At 41.4% G+C, this 17222-nt stretch overlaps 1 protein-coding gene across 7 annotated transcripts in view; it reads right to left on the reverse strand.

Moving 5' to 3' along the window:
• BLM (BLM RecQ like helicase) overlaps positions 1 to 17222 on the reverse strand; it is an 86224-nt gene that overhangs the window by 5930 nt on the left and 63072 nt on the right. For 6 of the 7 annotated variants that reach the window (XM_059057256.2, XM_067029941.1, XM_067029943.1 and 3 more), the window contains 5 exons: positions 16783 to 16973; positions 12873 to 13020; positions 5855 to 6054; positions 5231 to 5423; positions 1790 to 1912 (listed from right to left, as the gene is read on the reverse strand). In XM_059057256.2, the coding sequence (XP_058913239.1) occupies positions 1790 to 1912; positions 5231 to 5423; positions 5855 to 6054; positions 12873 to 13020; positions 16783 to 16973 (855 nt within the window). Of the gene's footprint in view, positions 1 to 1789; positions 1913 to 5230; positions 5424 to 5849; positions 6055 to 12872; positions 13021 to 16782; positions 16974 to 17222 lie in introns of all 7 variants that reach the window. The other variant, XR_010839839.1, reaches the window with a different exon arrangement.

The raw sequence follows: 17222 nt of genomic DNA on the forward strand, positions 1-17222 counted from the left end.
CCTGTTAAGTTCTTTGAAAAGTATAAAGTGCTAAACAAAAGACAATTTTATTTATAGTTTTACACATACTGAAAAAATAAGTCCAACATAAGGAAAACATAACTATGTCCTGCACCTCATCTTTGGGTGATAGTTACTTAGTAAATGGCTGTCAGAAAATTCTAGACCACATTTTACTCTTCTTTGTATAATAGTTGTGAACATTTCACATACTATGCAGGAAATGGGTCTGTATGAAAGCACACATTTGCAAAGAAGATGGTAATTTCCACCCAAGGCACACTCAAAGCATGAAATCTCCTTCTAGGTTAACAGTGACCAGGTTTTCATTTTCTGAAGATATTTCCTGGCTGGCATGGTTCACCCTCAGGCTACCCTACCTAACTGCATGGTAGGAAGGGCACACGGGCAGACAGTGCAGCTCGGGTGAAGAGTGATGTCATCCCAGCTATGGGACTTTGCGGAAATGAAAAGGCCTTACCACTTTTCACTTCTAAAATGGGTGTTGGGGAATTCCAGGGAGGTCCTGTGGTTAGGACTGGGCTCTCTCACTGCAGTGGGTCTGGGTTCAATCCCTGGTCAGGGCACTAAGCTCCCGCAAGCCACGTGGCGTGGCCAAAAATAAATTAAAAAATAAAAAATAAATATAAAAAATAAAAAATAAAAAAACAAAATAAAATCAGTGCTATAAGGATTGAATGACACAAAATAGGCAAAGTTCTTGGCTCTGTCCTCCCTCAATAAGTGGGAGTGATCATGACCACACTGTGGGCTGCTTCCGCAGAGCAGCCCTACCTTACGTGGGCAAAAATCCCTATCCAAACAAGTTACTATACTAAACAAACGTTAAGTTCCCACCAAGAGGTTAATGTATTTGAAGTAAGGATTTATGGAATAATTACCATACAGAGGAATTAACGAAAACGTGACTCTTTGGCATTTTGTCAATGGATAAAACACTACTGTGTAGAGACATAACGTAAAATGCATGCTCACTCACGTCTCATCCTGCTACTCTGAGAAGGACCCCTCCCGTGGTCCGTTACAGAAACAGGGAAACATTTCACTTGGCTAGTCTGCATATGGCAATACGCTGGAGGAGGGCGCCCGACTCCTGCACCTGTATCTCCCACAACGAAATCTTTCTTTGTTCTCGATTTTCCCTGCGTCCATGCTTTCTATAGCTCAGTGTTGAGCTTTGTAATTAGAGGTGCTACATGACAGGCTTCCAACAACCTTTGGGAACGTCCGCTAATGATGCACTCACTCGGGCAGATTCTTTCAGTGTCTAATAACAATAAGATTCTCCAGTAGTCCAATTACATGTTCATTTTCCCAAAACATTTAAACTCCACTCTTAAACTTTAGACATGCTTGTCAGATAACACTTCCCCTCCTCAGACATAGAAACTGAAAAACAAAGAGGCTATGTGTGGCCTGCCAACACATACAGAGTGAGATGGTGGCAGATATGTGATCTGCACCCAGGGCTCCAGATTCCTCAGGCACTTGCCTTAACAGAACGAGCAACTCCTGGGCCCAAAGGTCGTCTTCTGGGTCCTGTTAACAAGTTCAGTAACTGGTCTCCCCTGGGGGACCTGAGCACCAGTGTCCTCTAAGAGGTGCCTGGCACACCACTGGGGTCTGCTCTGAGAACCTGGATGTCAGTGTGACAAGGTGTGGGGACCATTAACACAAGCCAGAAACCACATGATTCTAATCCAGTGAGATGCATCGTTTAACATTAAAAGAGGCTTTCAGAAAACCCATATTTGACTGTATACTGAACCTGGCAATGTCCACTCAGAATATTTCTGTAATACTGGAATCACTTCTGCACCATATTTTTCCAGTTTGTCTTCAGTAACACCATCAATTTGAAGCAAAACCTCAGGATCAGACGATAAAGATTCTGTGCATGGGCATAAAATTAGAAATTTAAATTACCACCCAGAGAAAACCCACTGAATTTATGCTCATTCACCCATTCAGCACATGTTTGTTAAGTGCCAACTAACTGCAGAGCACCGGGTACATGGGCTGATTTTCTAAAAGGCAGTTAAATGCCGACAGAGGCAGTGCACAGGCCCAGAGGGCAGGAGCCCATGGTCCAATCCCAGCAGCAAAGGTGCTTGGAGTCAGGACCGAGAATGGGAAGGAGCACGGGACGTGCGGGGAAGCAGAGTTGGGCTTCCTGGGCAGTGTGCCCCAGAGGTAACTGGACTTCGCTCTTGGCTCACTGTTCTCACAACCAAGACTTGTCTAGCTACAAGTATGGTGATGCTTGTTTGCAGAGAAGGCCCATGTCTGTATTTCCAGCTCTGACTTCTCCCCTGCACTCCACATTTATATACCCTACTCAGTAAGGCCTTAACTGAATTCTTACTTCCCCCCAACCCAAACCTGTTCTTCAGGTCTTTCTGCACGTGGGTGAAGCAAGTACTCTGCCTTTAACAAGTAGGCCATTAAGAGTCTTCTGCATAGGGCTTCCCTGGTGGTGCAGTGGTTAAGAATCCGCTTGCCAATGCAGGGTACAGGGGTTCAAGCCCTGGTCCAGGAAGATCCCACATGCTGCGGAGCAACTAAGCCCGTGAGTCACAACTACTGAGCCTGTGCTCTACAGCCTGCGAGCCACAACTACTGAGCCCACGTGCTACAACTACTGAAGCCTGTGTGCCTAGAGCCCATGCTCAACAAGAGAAGCCACTGCAATGAGAAGCCCACTCACAACTGAGTAGCCCCACCTCGCCACAACTAGAGAAAGCCCGTGCACAGAACGAAGACCCAACGCAGCCAAAAATAAATAAATTTTTAAAAGTCTTGTGCGTAGAGAAGGCACAACAGTCTTAGAGCTAGACAAGCCTGTTATTTTACTTTATTTTTTGGCGGTACGTGGGCCTCTCACTGCTGTGGCTTCTCCCGTCATGGAGCACAGGCTCCGGACACGCAAGCTCAGTGGCCATGGCTCATGGGCTCAGCCACTCCGCGGCACGTGGGATCTTCCCGGACCGGGGCATGAACCCACGTCCCATGCATCGGCATTAGGACTCTCAACCACTGTGCCACCAGGGAAGCCCAAGCCTGTTATTTTAAAGATCACTCTGGCTGCTGTACACGGGAAATGGATTGTAAGGGAAAGAGGGGAAACGAGCCTGGTGGAAGCCACTACAGGTGCGAGAGAGGATGTTGTGAACTAGGCGGGTAGTGGTGGAGACAGAGAGAAGAAACAGATTCGGACATGTTTTGGAGGCTGGGTCTGTAGGATTTATTGATGCACTGGCTATGGGCAGTGAAGGAGTAATAATTCCCACGCATCTGAGTTGAGCAAAGGGTGGATTTCAAATCCGTGATTGTAACATCATTTCTACATTTAGAGGAAAAGAACAGACCTGTGGGACAGACCAGGAGGTTTATGGAAAGGGTTACTGGAAGATAAAGTGGGGGAGTCCCAGATCCCTGGGACTTCCTTGGCGGTCCAGTAATTAAGACCCCACACTTCCACTGCAGGGGGTGTGGGCTCAATCCCTGGTCGGGGAACTAAGATCCTGTATGCTGTGAGGGTGCAGCCAAAAAATATAAATAAATAAAATAAAAAGAAATGCAGATTCCTGATAGAATTTGTACCTTATCTGGAGAGCTGCTGGAATTTTAGCCAAGTATTTAGAAGATTAAAATGAATATCATGTTCATATCTGGAGATAAGGAGACCAGTTAGGAAACTTCACTAAGAGCCTAGGAACAAAATACCACATTTCATTGATTCTAAGATACACTCTTTTTTTTTTGCGTTTTGGCACTCCTGAGGTCAAGAGGCGTCTTACAAGTGCTGACGGCCAAATGGCAGCTGTGCTGTCACTGCCTGCACATGTGAGAACTCAGTCATAGCTATTAGTGCTGCCAGCACACCAACAGTGCCACTGCAGTGCTGGTTCCTCACATGTTGAATTGAACTGCACATGAAATGTGTTAGAAAAGACTAGACTGTGATTAGCATTGAGAAAATGATTGTGCATGCAGAAAAGCTCAGAAACGGAGTGATGGGGGATAAATTTGGCATTAAGAAAGCAAATTGTATGTCCTGGAGGAAATGACAATTCCACAGTTTCTTGCAAGCAACAACCAAGTCCTTTACATGACCTGAAGTAGATGAAGCAGTGCTACATTTGTGTTACTGAGAGACGTGCAGCCTCCTGCAGACACTTTCTGGTATCATCAAGAAAGTGTCACCATCAAATCAGAACGGGTGACAAGGATTTTGATTAAAATTTGGGGGAACAGAGTGGAGCATGCTAAAAAGGCTGTATCATTAACGTTCCTGATGACATGAGGGAAAACAAAGACATGGACAACTGACTCAAAAATGATTCAGAAGAGTCAGGTTTTGAATGTGAATTTTTACAAGTACTTAAATCAATCTACTTTGATTGTATGCATTTTCCATATATGCACAGTTATAGATGATAAAAATCTAAATAAAGTAAAAACAACTCTTTCAACAAAATCACTGTGTCACAGTTTAATTAGTAGAATTTTTTCTTTCTCAATAGTCCATAAAATAACAATGTGGCATTTTAGAGCTGATGAAATACTGTAATGACCTATGGTGGCAGGAGTGGGAATGCAAGAGAGAGAAGTGATGATTATGAGCTTTTATGAAGGAAGAGGGTGGAAGGAAATGTACACTAGTCAGTCAACCATGTGGCCAACTTATTTTCCAGGGACTTTACTATTAGAATTCTGGGTTGAGCTGTCTGAAGCCATGGAAATAACTCACATCAGCAAGTATTTATCAAAAAAAATACTTAGACACAGCAGTGTGCTAGATCCGGATTCAGAGAAGCATAAAACAAAATCTCTTTTCAATAGAAACTTAGCTCCACATTGCAAAGACGTGTACACACATAGTTAAACATCATAAGGCAGGCAAATAATGCACACAAATTCATTAAGTGACATCTGGTGTTAGCGATTAGAATTATCCATATCCTAACATGCAGCATTAGACTGAAGTATAAGATTGAAATTATACAATATGTCTGAATAACAAAGTACTGTGTATATCTGAAAAAATATATTTTATCTCAAGAATAAGTTTAAATTGTTTTTCTGAGCTTTCAATTCAGAGATCAAAAAGACTGAGATATATTAATGCTCTTGATAAGTTCCTTGGCAAGATTAACTTTTAGCCTATTAATTTATGCCACGCAACAGAAGACTCACACACACCAACCTGCAAGCTTCTTGAGAGTGACAGTATTAAAAATATTAAAGTAATGGACACCAAAAACTTTTCCCAGAGATTTGCAGACTTCTGTAAGCTCTCCAAGACATTTCTTAACCATCTCTTCCCTCTGAGATACCTTTGCCACAAAAGCTTTTTGTTTTTTCACACTGCTATAATTTTCCGTTTCCATAAAGTCTACCTTTGTGAGAGAAAATGAGAGCACAGGAATGAGTGCATGCACATACAGGTTTTATTTAATGCTTAATTACATTTTTGGGAGAATTTCTGTTATGCCAAGTAGACAGTAAGTCCCTTGGGAACAGGGCTGTATATTCTCCATCTTTATATTTCCCATGCCAGCACAGACTAGCTTTCTGATAAATGTTTATTTAATGAATATACTATGATTTAATGATCTGAAAACCCATTCAATTCATTTTGACAGGTGTTATATTACTTGGGTTCAATTTTAAGATCTCTTTCTAAATTAAGAATAGAATATGTTCATATAGGACAGTATATATAAATTCAGTATCCATAAGCTTTGGAAAAGACTTGAGTTTGCAGTAAAATAGTTTTGTCTACTCATTGTGAGATAATAAAATAAAATAAACATTTAAAATACCATACCTTTAAATGCCCATTTAGTACATGTTGGGCTTTATTTCCAGGCATCACATATGCAATTGGTTGATCATTGGCATTGATATATAAGTCTTCATCCAAAATCCTGTCAAGTATCAGCTTTTTAAAAAGTCTTTCAGCATTGTGTCTTGAATAAGCAGATCCCTTTCCAAATATTCCTGACTGAATTTTTGCACTCTTACTCCCTGGTAAGAAGGTAAGAGAAATGAGATTAGTAAATGTAAGTATATCATAACTCTAACAGAAGAGGCTAAAAAAGCCATTTATGGACAGGTCTGGGTAAAAGAGATAACTAAGCTCTTCCGCAGGAAAAACCATGGCACAAATAGACACTTGTTTCCATGAAGTAGAATGCTAAAATAATTGTATGTATTTCTCTTCATCTTTTTATAACGTGCATTGGCCAAAAAACAGCAGCAAAATTAAGTTTATCATTTTAGCATGTTGCATGTACAGCTTATAAAATTATATAAGAGCAAACAAATCAAAGACAGTTCATATAAACCTTAACAGCTTCATATCACAGTTGCATAACACTCCACAAGGCTATATACTTCCCTCCTCCTCTCACTGACTGAGAGTCCCACCCCCAGCTGGATCCTTGGTTTCACATCCACGCTGCACTAATGACTAATGTTTTCATCATAAACACAATTTTAAAAAAAAATTTTATTTATTTATTTTTTTGGCTACTTTGGGTCTTCGTTGCTGCGCGCGGGCTTTCTCTAGTTGTAGCAAGCGGGGGCTACTCTTCCTTGTGGTGTGCAGGCTTCTCATTGCAGTGACTTTTCTTGTTGCGGAGCACAGGTTCTAGGCGCATGGGTTTCAGGAGTTGTGTGGCATGCAGGCTCAGCAGTTGTGGCACACAGGCTCAGTAGTTGTGGAGCACGGGCTTAGTTGCTCTGCGGCATGTGGGATCCTCCTGGACCAGGGCTTGAACCCGTGTCCCCTGCCTTGGCAAGTGTATTCTTAACCACTGTGCCTCCAGGGAAGCCTCACAATTTTATTATAACAATCTACTTAAGAAGCCTTGTGACACTGATTATAATCAGAATTAACAATTACTTTGTAAAGCTTTAGCTCTATTTTAAGAGTTCCAAATAATTACATTATTGTAAATTTCAGATGGCTTCTGGTCATAGATGCTGAATGATTCAAGTTTTTCCTTCAAGTGATTTATATCCCTGAAATGTCACATTCCTGGGGCAGGACTACTGCTCTGGTAACGGGCTGGCTGATGTGGACCAACCCTAGTGCTGAGGATAACTAAGACATCTGGACGAAACATAAACAAATTTCTTAAAAAACACGTAAGAGCTAACGAGAAACTGAAGAATGTGTCATAAAAATGTCTGACTTAGCAATCTACATGAAAGGTACAAACAGATGTAGATGAGGGTGTATTTAAAAGGCTACTTATCACATCACTATTTACAATAGAAAAATGTCCTAAAATAAAACTATTTAAATACATTTCATCAATATGATAAAATATAAATTAAAAACTACTTAAGAATAAAAAAATAAGAAAATGCTTATATCCTGTTATATAAAAATGACAGAAAATATACATACAATATGATAAATATGTGATTGTGAGCAAACACATTAAAACATTATCGGTCTTTTGGGGAGTTATTTGTACTTTTCGGTTTTCTACATATTATAATGTAGAATGATCATGTATCATTCTTATAACAAATTATTTTATCTGCAACCCCTTGTACCCCCAAAGGAGTCCAAACTAGGAGAAGGCAAGAATCCAGAAAGGGAAGACCAGCATTAAAAGTTGCTTTGTCCTGAGAAATGTGCAGATCCAGGAGACACAGCTGAGAAACTGAACAAACCATCTTCCTACTCCAATCTAGGCTATTAATTTTTAAATTGCTTTATAGATTTTAAATTAAAGTAATACATGTACATAGGAAAAAAATACAATACAGCACAGGAGGGTTTATAATTAAAAGCAACATTCCTCTGTTCCACCCTTCCCCTCCCTAGTCTCACTATTCTCTAAGGCAATCACTTTTTAAAAAAATTTAATTTTTTTATTTAAAATTTTTTTTGGCTGCGCCTCGCAGCATGTGGGATCTTCGTTCCCTGATCCCTGGTCGAACCTGCGCCCCTTGCAGTGGAAGCACAGTCTTAACCACTGGATCACCAGGGAAGTTCTGGCAATCACTTTTTATATAGCTTGTTTTCAGCTCTTCTGGTAGTTACCTCTGCATGGAACCCAAACCCTTGCTGTCATTCCGCTGGCCAGAATCACCACCTGACATTTATTTACTGACCTTTCACAATGAAAGATGAGGCTTGATCTCATTTATACCACCCCCTTCACTTTACCCTGCCCTGAAATTTGCTAGTTACATAATACTGGTTCATCTATTGATTTTGGGGGTAGCTTTAGAGTGTCTGACCACTCTCCCTCCCCACTATGTAGGAGGCTACCAGCACCTCCAAGCTGTCCATATACTCCCCTTTTATTTTTATTTATTTATTTATTTTTAAAAATTAATTAATTTATTTTTGGTTGCATTGGGTCTTCATTGCTGCATGCGGGTTTTCTCTAGATGTGGCGAGCAGGGGCTACTCTTTGTTGCAGTGCATGGGCTTCTCATTGCAGTAGCTTCTCTTGTTGTGGAGCACAGGCTCTAAGCACGCAGGCTTCAGTAGTTGTGGCATGCGGGCTCAGTAGTTGTGGCACACAGGCTTAGTTTCTCCACAGCATGTGGGATCTTCCTGGACCAGGGCTTGAACCTGTGTCTCCTGCATTGGCAGGCGGATTCTTAACCACTGGGCCACCAGGGAAGTCCCCCCTTTTATTTTTATTTATTGTACTTTTATTTTTACATCATCAAGATTAATATCTAGGCTTCCCTGGTGGCGTAGTGGTTAAGAATCTGCCTGCTAATGCAGGGGACACGGGTTCGAGCCCTGGTCTGGGAGGATCCCACATGCCGCGGAGCAACTAGGCCCGTGAGCCACAACTACTGAGCCTGCGCTTCTGGAGCCTGTGCTCCGCAACAAGAGAGGCCGCGATAGTGAGAGGCCCGTGCATCGCGATGTGCATCGCGATGAAGAGTGGTCCCCGCTTGCCACAACTAGAGAAAGCCCTTGCACAGAAACGAAGAGCCAACACAGCAAAAATTAATTAATTAATTAATAAACTCCTACCCCCAACATCTTCAAAAAAAAACCGTTTAAAAGATTAACGTCTATATCCTGCCCTGTTTTCTAACCATGTTTAAGTCTGTACATTGACTCTATTGTAATCAGCAACATTTATATTACAACAAGCTTCCTTCCCCACTTAGAACTCATATGACTCTTGTGCAACTCTAATGAGGATGTTCACTGTATTCAGACAAACGGATTATTTTCTTGCACATTTTATTAATTACTCAAAATCATGCAGCCATTTCCTTTGTTTTCTATTTGACCATGGCTCTCTTTTATAATCGTTCCCCGGGAGTTTCTTTTTATTTTTAAAGATTTTTTTTTGCTGTGGGCCATTTTTTAAGTCTTTATTTAATTTGTTGTAATATTGCTTCTGTTTTTTATGTTTCCGTTTTTAGGCCCCGAGGCATGTGGGATCTTAGGTCCCTGACCAGGGATTGAACCTGCACCCCCTGCATTGGAAGGCGAAGCCTTTTTTTTTTTTTTTTTTTTTTTTTTGCGGCACGCAGGCCTCTCACTGTTGTGGCCTCTCACTGTTGTGTCCTCTCCCGTTGCGGAGCACAGGCTCTGGATGCGCAGGCTCAGCGGCCATGGCTCACGGGCCCAGCCGCTCCACGGCATGTGGGATCTTCCTGGACCGGGGCACGAACCCGTGTCCCCTGCATCGGCAGGAGGACTCTCAACCACTGCGCCACCAGGGAAGCCCGGAAGGCAAAGTCTTAACCACTGGACCACCAGGGAAGTCCCTCCCTAGGAGTTTCTAAGTGCCTTTCTCCTTTTGCTGTTGAGAAGTAACATGTGTGTTCTTTACTGTCATCAATAAAAAAATTCATTTCTTGTTCTCTGTATTGCTTGGGACTTATTTTTCCTGACTTTCTGTTACAATTTGTACAGACTGCTTACTGGACTGCATAGCTGTGACTCTGGGATTTCTTCTCACTAGAGCCATGGGTCAGTTCCTCTGTATATGGTATACATCATATCACCTTCTTTGCCTTCTAGTCTCCAGGGCTACTGACATTAATCTGATGTCAGTTTGGTTTTGGTTTGTTTTTTCTTTCCAAAGCTTTCTGGAGTATCTCTGAAGGTGTCCAGAACATGCCACAGTGGCATAAAAATTATTTTGAGCAGAAGGTACCTGAATTTCTGAAATCCATCTGCCAAAAAGCAGAGACTCCCAAAAGAACTCAGTTGTCTTAAATCCCCTCCCCAGGAGCAAGCAGATAAAACTGACTCTCATCATTGGAGATGAGAAGTCTCCACACAACACCTAAACAGACACTGTCACAAAAACTGCCATGTCTCCCTGCTATCTTTCTCCTAAGGGCCCATTTATCTTTCCCTCAAATCATTTGTTTCCTCCCAACCCTTCCCCGGTTTCTACTTCCCCTATTAAAATGGTATACAAGCCTCAAATTCTAATGGCCCCTTTGAGTCACATTTTCTATGAACTCCCACACATATGTGATTAAATCTGTCTTTTCTCTTGCTAATGTCCCCAACAACTAAATAAAACAGAGTGGAGAAAAAGTTTTTCTTCCCTAACATCTCTTTACTCTTGGTATTCTTAGATTTCACCTTATGAAGCATCTTACTTAGTGTTAAGTGGGCATTTAAAAAAAAATTTTGGCCACGCCACGCGGCTTGTGGGATCTCAGCTCCCTGACCAGGGACTGAAACCAGGCCACAGAAGTGAAAACACTGAATCCTAGCCACTAGACCACCAGGGAACTCCCCAAGTGGGCATTTTAATTAAGGATTTTTTCTTTTCCATTCTGGGAAATTTTCTTTTATCATTGGTTTGATAATTCCCTCTCTACTTTCTATTTCAAAATTTTATTTGTCAGATTTTACATCTCCTAAGAATTCATCTATATTTTGTCTCTCACATTTTCCATATAGACTTTTGCTCAGGTCTTACGAAAATTTTCTTGACTTTATCTTCCAACCTTTCCACTAAATTTACTTGCGTCAATTATTTAAAATTTTTAACAGCTCTTTCTCTATTTTCTGTAACATTCTATTATTTAAGTCTTTATGAAGATACTAATCAGGAGTTTCCCCTCCCACATCCCCAAAGCTATTGCTTATTTTCTAAATTATCTCTATCCCTAGGGTCAAATACGCTACTTATTTGGTCTTTCGCTTTTTTCTTTTTGGCTGCACCTCATGGCTCACAGGATATTAATTCCCAGACCAGGGATCAAACCCTCGCCCCCTGCAGTGGAAGTGCGGAGTCCTAACCACTGGACTGCCAGGGAAGTCCCTTGGTCTTTCTCTTGTCTTTTTTTTTTTTTTTTGCCGTATGCAGGCCTCTCACTGTTGTGGCCTCTCCGGACGCCCAGGCTCAGCGGCCATGGCTCACGGGCCTAGCCGCTCCGCGGCACGTGGGATCTTCCCGGACCGGGGCATGAACCCATGTCTCCTGCATTGGCAGGCGGACTCTCAACCACTGCGCCACCAGGGAAGCCTTCTTTTTTTTTTTTAAAGATTATTTATTTATTTATTTATGGTTGCGTCAGGTCTTAGTTACAGTGCACGGGCTCTTTGTTCAGTGTACGGGGTTTCTCTCTAGTTGTGGCACGTGGGCTCAGTAGTTGGGCTCAGCAGTTGTGGTGCGTGGGCTTAGCTGCCCCGCAGCATGTAGGATCTTAGTTCCCTGACCAGGGATCGAACTGGCGTACCCTGCATTGCAAGATGGATTCTTAACCACTGGACCACCACGGAAGTCCCCCTGATTGTCTATTTATATTTAGTCTTTAGGGACCAGGTTAAACTTTTTAGGTGGATTTCTTGTTATTTTATATCTAGGTCTATTTCCCCCCAAATTCCTCCCCTGAATGAGGATATCTAGTTACCAGGTTTGCTTTAGGTTAAGTGGGCTGGGTGGCCCCCAAATGCCACTTAGGGGCACTGGCCCCCAGCTCAGCTGTCTCTCTACTCCTCAAGCAGTTTGCTTATCTTTGTTCTACAATCAACTGCAGGCTGCTATTCCATGCAGTTCTTTTGTGAGCAGACTTTCTTTTAACCGTCCCCTCCTATTTTTGGCTCCTCTGCTTTTACTCCCACTCCCAAGGCCTCCGAGCTTCCAAGTCTGAGTCGGTCTGGTGATAATGGGGTTCTGCCTGGTTGACAGCCCCTCTGCTATAACTTTCTCTACATTTATTGTGCATTGTGATTTACTGCATTTCATTCCATTTTTCAATATGCTTCCATCTATTTCGTCAAAGATTTTTAAAACCTCTAATCTGATGATGGTCTCTTTCTGGTTTTCTATGCTATTATGGATTCAATCCTCATTTTATTTCCTTGCTACTATTTTAGTGGGCCTCAAGCAAAAAAAGAAGACAGATACTTATGCTCAGGCTGCCATCCTGTACTGGAAGTCAGTCAATGGGTAATTCTCCAGGGAAGTTATATTCCATCCACTCAGATGAAATTGTATAAACTTTATTATTTTCTTTTTTGTTTGTGGAAACTCATCTTAGTGACTTACATAAATTCTATAAAAATAATTGGTAATAATTCATAAAAACTGATTTTCTTTTGTTACTCAAAAAGGCTTTATTCTAAAACTCTTAGCTTCTATAAGAAAATAGAAGAGATTTTTTTCTATGTACTTGTAATGAATTCTTTAGAGGTTCAACTTTTTTTTTTCTTGGCTGTGCCGTGCAGCTTATGGGATCTTAGTTCCCTGACCAGGGATTGAACCTGCGCGCCCCCTGCAGTGGAAGTGCAGAGTCCTAACCACTGGAGCACCAGGGAATTCCCTAGATGTTCCATTTTAATTGATGTAACTCAAACAATAAAACAGATGACTTACCCAAGAAAATGTCTACCAGCATATTCATAGTAAATCTCCCAGAAGGACCTACATGTTTTATATTTCTTGTTCCTTGTGACGAACTGTGTTCTTGAACAAATCTTACAATATTTTTTACATCATCAGTCACATCTCTTGTCTTATAATCCTATGAATAAAAAGAGATTACCTTTTGCTATAATTAAGATACCAATACCTAGATCGCTAGGATTTAATACTAACTGTAACAGTCCCACAATAAACCATTTCCAGACTAAAACCAAGGAAGTTTCAAATGTTCATTCTTTTCTAAGTTCTTATATTAACCTTGTGTCTACAATAATTAGCACTCTACTATATCTATTTCATTTCTGTTTCACAGACAGTTACCTGACAGCACTCTGTGGGTAGAAATATTCTTTTTCTTTTAAAACCCTTCATACCTCTTTTGGTCACTTACTGGATGGTGACCTTTAGGGATGAAAAACATTGTCCAACCATGCAGATGTATGAGTTCTGATCTCTTTTGGATCTTTGGTGCCACAGTCAATCCTTTTTATCATCTCTGGTCAGTTCCCTTTCTCATTCCCCTCAGTTGTTTCCAAACTCTGCCTACCATTACTATGTGGTCTTTTGCTATCATCTATCCTAGTTCTCTAACCTAGCAATACTAAGCACCTGCAGTTCTCAAAAGCTGCATCGTGCTTCTGTGCCTCTGTATAAGCAGTTCCTCTGCCTTCTAATCCTTGTTCATCCACCACAGCCCTGAAGACAAATAGGTTTCTTGTCCTATACTAACAATTGGTAGTGATTCTGAGGCTCTATCTGGCATCATCACGAAAGAGTGCCCCATCACTCTCTCCAACATCATTCCTGCCTTAATTCTTGGTGACTAGTGTACAGAGATGATCCTCCCACACCTTGGCCTTTGGCAACTTGATCTCCTGTACTCCAGTGATCCTGTCCTCCACATATGTCAGCCCCTCACTCCCATGGTCATACCCACTACCTAGCCTTACTAGTATCAGCAACCCTTTTGTTCTCCGACCGCTACCTCCTGCCTTTCTAACTCACGCCACCTAGTTTCTGACTCCAGCAATCCACTGGGACAGCCTATCCATTGATCGCCATCCTCAGATGTTCAGCTTCAATTCCAGAGCCGATCATTATAACATAACCTTTCATATATCTTCAACTCCCCTGCCCTTGGGTCACATTGTTTGACAAAACACATGAGATCCAGTTTTCCACCATTCCATGCCTACACCTGTGTAGCTGAACTTGGCAGGAGAAACACACACAACTATGCTGACTGTTCTCACTTTCAGTACAGGGCCACAAACCTCGAGTGGATCCTTAACGCTGCCAGGTAATCAGTGATACATGCTTAGTCTATCTCTCCCCCATTCTCTTAGAATAGGAGTCAGCAAATTACGGCCCATGAGCTGTATGCCTGTTTTTGTAAAGCAAATTTTATTGGAACACAACTATGGAAAAATCAGTGTATTTATTGTAATTTATGTCTGCTTTGGGGCTAAAATAGCAGAATTGAGTAGTTATGACAGACTGCCCACAAAGCCTGAAATGTTGGATTGGCCAAAAAGTTTGTTTGGGTTTTTCCATAAGATCTTACGGAAACCCGAATGAACTTTTTTGGCCAAGCCAATATTTACCACCCTCTGGCCCTTTAAGATAAAGTTTGCTGACCCTGTCTTAGATGACAATTTCACACTTTCTTCTTTCTCTTCAATCCCCACTCTTGTCCTGTCAGCTGACTACCTTGCTTCCTACTTTGCTGAGGAAACAAACAATCAGAAGAGAGCTTTCAAAACTTCCTTCACTACATCCATCCCCAGCACCTGCCCGGCATTTTCTCTTCTTTCTTTCTGTTATTATAGACGAATTATCCAAGCTCCTGTCTAAGCCAGTCTTTGTCCTTCTGCACTAGCTCCCAAGCCCCCTTGCTTACTCAGGGACACTGCTTCAGCATTTCTTCCCTCTCCTCACACATTAATTTCCATCCTCCGTAGGTACGTTCCTATCAGCATACAAATATATTATTTCTCCTGTCTCTTCTTGACTCCACTTCCCCTGGCGGCTACGGTTTCATTTCTCTTTCATCCTTGAAGCAAAACATGAAAGAATTCTCCGTATGCACTGCCTCCAATTTTGCCCCTCTCCACTGAAACTGGTCAAGTCCAGGTCCCATATTTCCGCGGTGCTAAACCCAACGGTGACGTCTCAGTCCTTAACGGTACTTGGCTCGGCAGCAGCAGGTGACTAGGCAGTGCTCCCTCCTCCCTGATGCACTCCTACGCTTAGTTGCCTTGGTCTTCCTCCTACCTCACTTGTTCTCTTTCCTGGTCTCCTTTCCTAGTTCTTCCTCTTCTCAACCTCTTCAAGTCTCAGGGCTCAGTCTTTGGTTTTCTTCTCTTCTGTCTAAACTTATACCAGTGAAGAGTTCATCTGCTTTCATGACTTCAAATTCAACTATATGCCAACCACTCCCAGAGTATGGTATCACCAGCCTCTCTTCAGAATTGCTGGATCCAAGACATATTTAACTCACTACACCCCAGACCAAACTCCTGATCTTCCCTGCCAGCCTTCTCTGAACGTCTCGAGACGGCTGAGGGCTGTTCCAATCTTCCAGTTTCTCAGCCCTCCAGGCACCGTTCTGGCCGGCCTCACCTCTTCCCCTGGGCAGGCACGTGAGCTCCCTCACTACCCCTCAAAGGCACAGGTGTGCCACCCACCTCAGGGCCTCTGGTCTTGGCTTTAGCCAAGAACATCTGTATTTCAGAGCTGCTCAGCTAACTCCTTTCTTCAAGTCTTCGCTCAGGTCTCATCTTTGCAGTAAGACTTCCCTGGGCCACTGCATCCTGCACCCCATTCATCATTCCTGACTCCTTACACTGCTGTACTTTTCATCAAAGTTCTTTCCTCTTAACATGTACTTATAATGTATATTGTCTTTATTCAGCCTCCCTCTGCTAGAATGTAAGCTCCACAAGAGTAGGGATCTTTTTCAGTGATGTATCCCAAACTCCTAGAACATTGCCTATCACAGAGCAGGTATTCAACAAATATTTGTTGAATGAATGAACTGATTAGCAATGTCTACAGAGTGGGGTGTGGTGGGTTGAGATGGCCATAAATCCACAGATTCCACCCCAAGAGAGAGTAAATCACCCTCTGCTTGGCTAGTGCTGCCTACGGTATCACAGTGATATGAACACATACATGTCTGTCTCCCCTCCCGTCTGTGAATTGGCCTATATCATGTTCATATGTGAATCCCCAGCACCTTGCACAGATATTTCAAGTAATATATCAACTGTGAAAATGCTCTGTAAACTGTGAAGTACAGTAGACATTAAAACATAGAATTACCATGATAGGTACAATACAGTACCTAACGATTGAATTTAACAACCTCCAAAAGTTATTTTTAGGACAGATGATAGCAAACTCATCCTGAAGCTATTGCCTCTTTACAGTTTTTAAAAAACAGTTTACAGAGTAATCTAATTGATCTGAATTCAAACACATAGTACACTAATTATAACCCTTTTGAGAATGAAGATGTTTAAATATAATTAGAGTTGAATGTAAAATATTCTACCTGCCCATGTTGGATCTTTTTGGTTATTTATAGATTAATGGTATTTCTTAAATATCCTATAACCACCAAAACAGGTCCAGTATATATTTTTAACAGGCTTCTACTTCTAGGGATATTCCACAGAAATACTATTAAAATGTTGCTATTCCCAATTAACATGGGGAGGAAGCCATCATCCCCTTGTTAAAATCCCTAGGGCCCACGCACTGCAATCTAACTTGTATCTAACCTTTTCTAAATTAAGAGAAGAAAAAAAAAATCCTGGCAAGTTCCTTATCAGAAGAATTTAAAACTTTCTTATTTTACCTTTGTTTTACAGCAATTATCACAAGAAACATCTGGGTATTTCTTACAAAAATAAGGATTAAATCCATTTTCGCCAAAGTAAGCCAAAAGCTGTATTCTCCTGCATTCTGTTATATTTTCGCAGTAATGTACCATACTATACAAATTATTGAAGTGAGTCTCTTTCGTATGATGGTTTCCATCTTTTTCCACTAAAAGAGATGAAGGACATAGTAAACATACTTATTAGAGTAGAAAAATAGAAAAGAATATCACAGAAATATTTAGAATAGGTTCATATAACTTTAAATATTAAATGAAATAAAATTATTCATAGCATTATATATCAACATGACATGAATCTATATTATAATTAACTGAATATTTATGTTCATCTTCAAGATTGTAGTTTTGCAGGAAAAAACACAGGTTGTTAGGAGTAGCTGAAAAAATTTTGCTAC

This window comes from Kogia breviceps, chromosome 3, assembly GCF_026419965.1.
Source record: "Kogia breviceps isolate mKogBre1 chromosome 3, mKogBre1 haplotype 1, whole genome shotgun sequence".
NCBI classification, from domain to species: domain Eukaryota; kingdom Metazoa; phylum Chordata; class Mammalia; order Artiodactyla; family Physeteridae; genus Kogia; species Kogia breviceps.